Source organism: Coregonus lavaretus (assembly GCF_964263955.1).
Source record: "Coregonus lavaretus genome assembly, chromosome: 12".
Classification (NCBI taxonomy): domain Eukaryota; kingdom Metazoa; phylum Chordata; class Actinopteri; order Salmoniformes; family Salmonidae; genus Coregonus; species Coregonus lavaretus.
Window position 1 is genome coordinate 47,846,391 of NC_139999.1, and position 9,983 is coordinate 47,856,373.

Sequence of the window (9,983 nt, forward strand, 5' to 3'; positions counted from 1 at the left end):
GACTTCCTTTAAATAAGACGTCGCACATTTTTTAACTTGAGAAATATGGCACCAAACACCTTAGTTAAATGTAAAATTGCGCTATCAAAACATCCTCGGCAAAAACGTCAAAATGTATTACGGATTTCTTGAGCTATACAATGGCTTGCGAAAGTATTCACCGCCCTTGGCATTTTTCCTATTTTGTTGCCTTACAACCTGGAATTCAAATTGATTTTTTTGGGGGGGGTTGTATCATTTGATTTACACAACATGCCTACCACTTTGAAGATGCAAAATATTTTTTGGGGTGAAACAAGAAATATGACAAAGAAACAGAACTTGAGCGTGCATAACTATTCCCAGTCCCTGCCGATGAAAAACATCACCACAGCATGATGCTGCCACCACCATGCTTCAATGTGGGGATGGTGTTCTCGTGGTGATGAGGTGTTGGGTTTGTGCCAGACATAGCGTTGTCCTTGATGTCCAAAAAGCTCAATTTTAGTCTCATCTGACCAGAGTACCTTCTTCCTTATGTTTGGGGAGTCTCCCACATGGCATTTGGCAAACACCAAACATGTTTGCTTAGTTTTTTCTTTAAGCAATGGCTTTTTTCTGGCCACTCTTCCGTAAAGCCCAGCTCTGTGGAGTGTATGGCTTAAAGTGGTCCTATGGACAGATAATCCAATCTCCACTGTGGAGCTTTGCAGCTCCTTCAGGGTTATCTTTGGTCTCTTCGTTGCCTCTGATTAATGCCCTTCTTGCCTGGTCCATGAGTTTTGGTGGGCAGCCCTCTCTTGCCAGGTTTGTTGTGGTGCCATATTCTTTCCATTTTTTAATAATGGATTTAATGGTGCTCCGTGGGATGTTCAAAGTTTGGGATATTTTTTTATAACCCAACCCTGATCTGTACTTCTCCACAACTTTGTCCCTGACCTGTTTGAAGAGCTCCTTGGTCTTCATGGTGCCCCTTGCCTAGTGGTGTTGCAGACTCTGGGGACTTTCAGAACAGGTGTATATATATACTGAGATCATGTGACACTTAGATTGCACACAGGTGGACTTTATTTACCTAATTATATGACTTCTGAAGGTAATTGGTTGCACCGGATCTTATTTAGGGGCTTCATAGCAAAGGGGGTGAATACATATGCACGCACCACTTTTCCATTATTTATTTTTTAGAATTTATTTGAAAAAAGTAAATTTTTTCATTTCACTTCACCAATTTGGACTATTTTGTGCATTTCCATTACATAAAATCCAAATAAAAATCAATTTAAAATTACAGGTTGTAATGCAACAAAATAGGAAAAACGCCAAAGGGGATGAATACTTTTGCAAGGCACTGTAGATTCATTCTGGGGATTTTGAGGAAGTGAAATAGGCTTCCACGTCTACAGATTCTCATGGGGGACAAACATCATTAACCAAACGCGGAATCGATCAGGAAACACCAAGACTGAAATCTCATGTTTCTAATGAGCAACAGAAAAACACACGTGCCAATTGGCTTGTTCAGTGGCTCTTTACACTAAAGCCTGCATTCTTTCTAGTCTTCAAGAAACAAGACAACATTGGTGTCCAATGAAAAGTCAGTAAAGGGTCATGACTTGGTGTTAAAGATGATTTAATTGTCTTTACAAAAATTACACGCACAACATGGAGGACGACAGTGAGTTGCTAAAACAGCCATGCTGGAATTCATGACATTGATGAAAGATTTACTTTATAAGTCTAACTTTGTCTTTCAATTCTCTAAACTTGGGGTTGCCTTTAATCTTCTTGTTGAAGAGTGCTAGCAGCTCCTCTTCTGATTTGAAATTTCTCTCTCCGCTGAATGAGTAGTAAGCTGACAAAACCTGGAAGGAAAAACGGTGCCATTAATGAAAACAGCGACAATTACAATCATGACCATGTCATATCACTATTCTAGCCCTATGGGCATAATGTAAAACATGCTGTTCCAGTAGTATGTATGAACTATATTTGATCAAAGGTGAGAATAAAAAGGGAGATGCCAGAAAAGCTGACCTCTATCTGTGTGATGCACAATATTCATACATGTCTGATTCAGATGAACATACCTTCTTCCTGAGTTTTTTCACTGCAAGTCCTTCTTCAGGAGATTGTCTTAAGACTGCCTTTATCGTTCCCTTCCAATTGAACTTGCCTGAAAGTCAAACAAGAGCATTAGTTGATCATGACTAACTCGAATCAAATTGTATTGGTCACATGGTGTAGACTTTACAGTGAAATGCTTTCTTAGGAGCCCATTCCCAACAGTGCAGTTAAAAATACAAATATTTGCTAAATAAAAAAGGAAATAGGAACACAATAAAAACAATAACGAGGCTATATACAAGGAGTACCAGTACCGAGTCAATGTGCAGGGGTACGAGGTAGTTGAGGTACAGTATTTACATGTGTGTAGGGGTAAAAGTGACTAGGCAATCAGGATATATAATAAACAGAGTAGCAGCAGCGTGTGAAAGTGTGTATGTGTGAGTGTGGCGTCAATATGCGTGTTTTGTGTGTGTGAGTGTATGTAGTGTGTGTGTTGGAGTGTCAGTGTGAGTGTGTGGGTAGAGTCTAGTGAGTGTGCATAGAGCCAGTGCAAGGGAGTCCGTGCAAAACAATTAAGATGAATAAATAATAGAGGAGGTCAATGTAAATTGTCCGGGTAGCCATTTGATTAACTGTTTAGCAGTCTTATGGCTTGGGGGTAGAAGCTGTTCAGGTGCCTTTTGGTCACAGACTTGGCGCTCCGGTAGTAGAGAGCACAGTCTATGAGTTGGGTGGCTGGAGTCTTTGACTACATACAGGACAATTTGAAATTGAAGGTGCTTTTGTTGGATATCAAATAATCACTGTTTCTAACTATTTTTGAAAGCACATTTACGTAGGCCTACTATGTAGCAGAGGAACGTGTCAACACTGTCCCCTGGTGGCTTCATTCAGAAAATGTAAAACCAGAGGTAATGCACTAAGTCCAATGTATATCCCAATTCTCCACTCTTCTCCCGAAGTGTGCACCCTTCTCGGCATGGATTTAACGAAGTTGAAAACTCCCTCCAGCCAATGCTTCTCAATCCACGAAAGAGGCATGTGTGGTGTGCAAGCGCACACTTCGGGAAAAAAGTGTGGTGAATTGGGATGAAGTTTTTTCTTACTATGAAAAATGTGCAGGACAATGAACACATTCTCAGAAGAACTGGTACCTTTCGAACCTGCAACACCCTCTGCCTCCTCCTCAGCCGCCTCTGTGTTTCGGTCATCTGGAAGGTAGAATAAAAATAAACTGAATCAAAGAATGTAATGTGCCAAGTACATTTTACATTAGCAATAGTAGGAGAACAGTAGCAACCGGGAGAAGCACACTCACTCGAGAAAAGAACCCCCTGAAAATGTGTAATATATACCTTCGGAACAGTCTTTTTTACTTGTCTTCCGTTTCTTGGTGGTCACCTCGCCTCCAGCATCCTGGCCTTTTTGCTCCCCGTCTTCCTCAGAACTCCTCTTCCTTTTCTTGTCCTTTCGTTTGCCTGCACTGGCTTCCTCCTCGGTGCTACCGTTCTCCAGGGCTTTTTCTTTCTTCCCGCTCTTCTTTTGTCTTGCCTCTTTGCGCTCCCGCTTGTTCAATTTTTTCTTCTCTGGTGGTGGCTCCTCCGATGTGCCATTCTGATGGCTCCCATTAGACTCGATTTTGCTGTCAGCAACAGACTTCCCGGGTTCCTCTGTCTGTTTCGGGGCTTCGGGAGCTGGCTAAAATCAAAAGTTAATTTGAAACAATGTTACCCTGATTTGTAAAAATACACATTGATTCGGTTTTATAAATCATATACACCGAGTGTACAAAACATTAGGAACATCTTCCTAATATTGAGTTGCACCCCCTTTTGCCCTCAGAACAACCTCAATTCGTCGGGGCATTGACTCTGCAAGGTGTCGAAAGCGTTCCATAGGGATGCTGGCCCATGTTGACTCCAATGCTTCCCAAAGTTGTCTGGATGTCCTTTGGGTGGTGGACCATTCTTGATACACACAGGAAACTTGTGTAAAAAGCCCAGCAGCGTTGCAGTTCTTGACAAACTGGTGCGCCTGGCACCTACTACCATATTCCCATTCAAAGGCACTTCAATATTTTGTCTTGCCCATTCACCCTCTGAATGGCACATATACAGTCTGTCTCAATTGTCTCAAGGCTTAAAAATCCTTCTTTAACATGTCTCCTACCCTTCATCTACACTGATTGAAGTGGATTTAACAAGTGACGTCAATAAGGAATCATAGCTTTCACCTGGATTCACCTGGTCAGTCTATGTCAGGACTGCCCAACCCTGTTCCTGGAGAGGTACCGTCCTGTAGGTTTTTGCTCCAACCCTAATCTAGCACACCTGATTCTAATAATTAGCAGGTTGATAAGATTAATCAGGTTAGTAACACCTGGGGTTGGAGTGAAAACCTACAGGAGGGTAGCTCTCCAGGAACAGGGTTGGGAAACCCTGGTCTATGTCATGGAAAGAGCAGCTGTCCCTAATGTTTTGTTAACTCAGTGTACAGTACTAACTTGACATCTGTCCAGCGGTGTCAAGTGTCAAAATTGGGATAAAAGCGTTTGCTAAATGGACCTAATTATGTTAACACCCTACTCACGTTGCTGGTTGCTGCTGAAAAGATGTCCCACACCTGGTCATGCAGCGTGGGATTGTGGATCTTCAGACTGTTCTTCATCCAGTTCTGATGGAGTGAGCAGCATGTGACAGCATTATTACAATAGTGATTTAACATTTGTGCAACGCTTCAGCAAGCCAAGCATAAAATAGCAGTAAACTGACACTATGGACCAGCACAAAGTCAAGTACAACTGACAATAGAGAAAGAACCATGATATCCTAAGCAACAATAGAAATAACCAACCTGGAACTTTGACTTCTTTCGTGGGACGTTATCATATGAACTGACTTGACTTAGAACATCTTTCAGCATGGCACTGATTCCTGGTTTGTTCATGGCTTCTTGGATTCTCTATGGAAAGATCTCATCCATTAATCATCTACACAAAGTGCTGATAAACAAAGAGGGAAATCAGATGATCTATTTCTCACTTGAATCCATTGTTGCTGTTTGACATCCCCTTTGTTGGACTTAGCCTCATAGCCTTTGCCTCCATACTTCTGATCCTCAGTGATGCATTTGATGTGGTTCTTGTAGTCATTTCCCCTGTTGGAGGAAGAAATAGAATAGCTAGGTACCGATCAGAATAATTTACCTACTCAACATGTGATGTTGGCTTGAACCAGTATCTGTGTGTTAGAGACATCTCAAACACCCAAAAAGCACAGATCCAAACTCCCATTCACCAGCTCCGCAAGCATTATGTCAAAATAAATTTGTTGATCACCAAATATGGAGTTTCGCTAAGCAGTTACGGTCGGTATCTATCCTGTTTCCTAATCACTTTATTCCTAGTTATACAGTGCCTTCAGAAAGTATTCATACCCCTTGACTTATTCCACATTTTGTTGTGTTATAGCCTGAATTCAAAATGGAGTCAATTTATTATTTTCCTCACCCAACTACACACAAAACCCCATATTCACAAAGTGAAAACATGTTTGGTAATTTAATTAAATACAGAAATCTCATTTACATGTATTCACACCCCTGAGTTAATACATGTTAGAATCACCATTGGCAGCAATTACAGCTGTGAGTCTTTCTGGGTAAGTCTCAGAGCTTTGCACACCTGGATTGTACAACACTTGCCCATTATTATTTTAAAAATAACATTTTCAAGTCTTGCCATAGATTTTCAGCAGATTTAGGTCAAAACTTTTGGAACTCTGCCACTCAGGGACATTCACTGTCTTCTTGGTAAGTAACAGTAGGTTATTGTCCTACTGAAAGGTGAATTCATCTCCCAGTGTCTGGTGGAAAGGAGACAAACAGGTTTTCCTCTAGAATTTTGCCTGTGCTTAACACCATTCAGTTAATTTTTTATCCTGAAAAACTCCCCAGTCCTTAACGATTACAAGCAAACCCATAACATGATACTGCCACCCCTATGCTTGAAAATATGGAGAGTGGTACTCAGTCATGTCTTCTATTGGATTTGCTCTAAACATAAAACGTTGTATTCAGGACAAAAAGTAAATTGCTTTGCCACATTTTTGGGAGTATTACTTTAGTGCCTTGCTGCAGACAGGATGCCTGTTTTGGAATATTTTTTATTCTGTACAGGCTTCCTTCTTTTCACTCTGTCATTTAGGTTAGTATTGTGGAGTAACTAAATAAAAATAATAATAATAGGTTATTTAGCAGACGCTCTTATCCAGAGCGACTTACAGGAGCAATTAGGGTTAAGTGCCTTGCTCAAGGGCACATCGACAGATTTTTCACCTAGTCGGCTTGGGGATTAGAACCAGCGACCTTTCGGTTACTGGCACAACGCTCTTAACCACTAAGCTACCTGCCTCACAGTATCTACAATGTTATGATCCATCCTCAGTTTCCTCCCATCACAGCCATTAAACTTTAACTTTTAAAAGTCACCATTGGCCTCATGGTGAAATCCCTGCGCGGTTTCCTTCCTCTCTGGCAACCGAGGTAGTAGGAAGGAAGCCCGTATCTTTGTAGCGACTGGGTATATTGATATACCATCCAAAGTGTAATTAATAACTTCACCATGCTCAAGGATATTCCATGTCTGCTTTTTTTAGTTTTTACCCACCTACCAATAGGTGCCCTTTTTTGCGAGGCATTGGAAAACCTGCCTGGTCTTTGTGGTTGAATCTGTGTTTGAAATTCACTGCTCGACTGACTTGCAGATAATTGTATATGTCTGGGGTACAGAGAGGAGGTAGTCATTCAAAAGTCATGTTAAACACTATTATTTCACACAGAGTGAGTCCATGGAACCTATCATGCGAGTTAAGCAAATGTGTACTGAACTTATTTAGGCTAAGTATTTTTTGGGGGGGGGATAAAATATTGATTTAGGCATTTGCTACTAAAGCCCATAGAAACACATTGAATAAGACATTCAAAAATGGGGTTAGATATGTGTCAAATACATTTTTTTTTTACACATATTTAACCCTCTTTTTTGGGTAGGCACAATACTTCCATTAGTTTTTTTAAACCAGTACCGGTTACCTTCAGACGAGTCCCTTGACACACCGTGTTTGTGAGAGTCTCCCCTTTCCATAGAGAGTGGTCATAATAGTTTGTAGGTCAAACCATTCGGACGCTTCAGACGTTTAAGTGAGAAGACCGATTTTCGGGATGTCTCATGGTCTGACAAACACCTCTCTAGCGTTGCCACCTTTCACTCCAGATGCGGAAATGCGACACTGGTGGACAAATTGGATTGAGACACATTTACTTGGATGGCTCACAACTTCCTCCAGCTAAATCAAGACAAGTCTGAGGTACTTATTGTTGGAACCAAAGCAGAGGGAGAGAGAGACAATCTGGCCGCACATTTCAATTCACAGGAAATAAAGAAAACACCTGGTAAAAAACCTAGGTGTCATTTTAGATTCTGAATTAAATTTCGAATCACACACTAGGAATGTGACCAAAATAGCTTTTTACCATCGGAGGAACACTGCCACGGTGCGGCCGTTTCTCTCTCAGGCCAATACAGAGACTTATCTATGCTTTTATTACAAGCAGGCTTGACTACTGTAACGCTCTCCTGTCTGGTCTACCCAAGAATGCCATTGGTCAACTGCAAAACACACAGAATGCTGCAGCATGGGTACTGACCAAGACCAGACGGAGAGCACACATTACACCAGTTTTAAGGTCTCTTCAAACTCACAAGCAGCCAGTGAATTAATTTTAAGATTCTTCTATTGGTTTTTAAATCAATCCACTATTGTGCAACCCAATACATGTCAGACATGCTTTTAAGTTATATACCCAGTAGGTCCCTCAGGTCCTCTGGCACTGGTCTTTTAACTATCCCAAAGCCTAGGACCAAGAGGCATGGCAAGGCATCATTTAATTATTATGTCCTCAGCCTCTCAAATAGCCTGCCAGAGAACCTGAGGGGGGCCAAAACTTTGCTTTTCCTTAGACTGCTTTTTAGGTTCAGTTGTTTTTTTTAATCTTAAGTTTGTTGTGTAGTAAACATTTCAGCTCTTATTTTCATTGTTTTTTATTAGTTTTCTCCTGTGAAGCACATTGTGTTGCATTCCATGTCTGAAATGTTGTATAAATAAAGCTTGATTTGATACCCCGTGTATATAGCCAAGTGATCGTTACTCATTGTCTATTTATTATTACGTGTTACTACTTTTCTATTATTTCTATTTTCTTTCTCTGCATATTTTGGAAGGGCCCGTAAGTAAGCGTTTCACCGTTACTCTACACCTGTGTTTTACGAAGCATGTGATGAATACAATTTGATGTTTTATGTACTTCCAAATAAGGTCTAAATAAAAATGTACAAGCAACCGAAAAATTGCCTCTTCGGCAGCCCCAAAGTATTGAGCTGTTGTATACCTCCGACCTGTGCGTGGCAGTAATGAGGTGCAAAATACGCATTTCTTTTCGGTAGCTTGTACATTTTTATTTAGACCTTTTTTGAAAGTACATACCAGCCGTAACCGGAGTATATGTATATAGTTACTCACCGAAACTCCATATGTACCGGTACCCCCTGTATATAGCCTCCCTGCTGTTATTTTATTTGACTGCTGCTCTTTAATTATTTGTTATTTTTTACTCATCCATTTTTTATTTAACACTTATTTTTCTTTAAACTGAATTGTTGGGTAAGGGCTTGTAAGTAAGCATTTCACTGTAAGGTCTACAACTGTTGTATTCGGCGCATGTGGTAAATACAATTGGATTTGGTGATCAACCAAACTGCGATGTACCCAACATAGCAAGAAGAGAAAAAACATTCACAAGTACTTACCAAAAGTCTTTTCCACAGTCAATGCATGACAAAATTTCACATCCACGGCACATGTTCACATGTTTATCTACTTGGGCTTTCTTTAGTGATTCACCACACGCATTGCACGTGAAGAAGACCATGTTGGACTATCTGTTAGATGACTAAGTTACGTACTAGCTAACGTTAGCGGATACTACCGTTCTTTTGTAGCTCAATTAATATTACCGACTAACGGAAGTCAATGAACTCAGCAAAACAAATTCCTTTTGGATAACGTTGGCTTGCTTGCTTTATACTATGGCAAATTACGTTTTAATCGATACAGAGACACGAGCCAACGCTTCCTGAACTAACTTACCCGGCGGTAGCTAGCTTCCTCTAGTCAGGCGAGGAACAAGATTGCTACTTACTAAATTACAACGGTATTTCAAACTAAAATTGCGTCATATGAATTATACGAGGCTACTACATAGGTCATTAGCTGTAGTAGCGATACAAAGACGTTGGAAAATATCCACATGTAGGTTCGTCAGTGCAAACGTTTCAAAACACGCGACTTCTTTCAAGACAGGAAGTGTTACATTATTTACATTCCGAAAAGGCGGCAGATGGTTTTGAGGAGTTCCACTTCATGACATGAATCTTAAACATTTTCTAATGGCCCTGGTCTCTAAAAATGCAACTTTAGTTGAAACTAGTTTTTGTGGTCGTTCAAACGTAAACGTATATTGTATGTGTTCGTATTCCTCATTCTTCTTCGATGAGATTTAACGGCCACCTACTAGACTGGAGTACAACTCCCATATACTTCGCTTGAAAAAATGTGGTATTCCTCGTTCTGGTCTTCTTCTTTGGGATTGGGTTGGCAGATCGCATCCAACTTTTAAGGTGTATACACTGCCACCTACTGTACTGTGAGGCCAGTCACAGCCTACCTACATTAAGTTAGTCCTGTTCCTCTAGGAAAAAATTGCCCCACCAACTAACCCTACACCTACATACCACTATTTCATAAAAACAAAATCAACACCCCATTGACCCTAATTAATCCTACACCAGGCCAACTGCCTTGTAACTCTACTGCAGT

General features: G+C 40.6%; 1 protein-coding gene across 1 annotated transcript; it reads right to left on the minus strand.

The window, feature by feature from the left end:
- Positions 1 to 1,595: 1,595 nt before the first annotated feature.
- Positions 1,596 to 9,754, minus strand: lyar (Ly1 antibody reactive homolog (mouse)). The gene is made up of 8 exons (XM_084173505.1): positions 8,915 to 9,754; positions 5,091 to 5,205; positions 4,903 to 5,010; positions 4,639 to 4,722; positions 3,405 to 3,747; positions 3,204 to 3,260; positions 2,070 to 2,155; positions 1,596 to 1,844 (listed from the first exon to the last, which is right to left on the minus strand). Exons 1-8 carry the CDS (start codon positions 9,034 to 9,036, stop codon positions 1,707 to 1,709), a joined length of 1,053 nt encoding a protein of 350 aa, XP_084029631.1. The 5' UTR covers positions 9,037 to 9,754; the 3' UTR covers positions 1,596 to 1,706.
- Between the last annotated feature and the right edge of the window lie 229 nt (positions 9,755 to 9,983).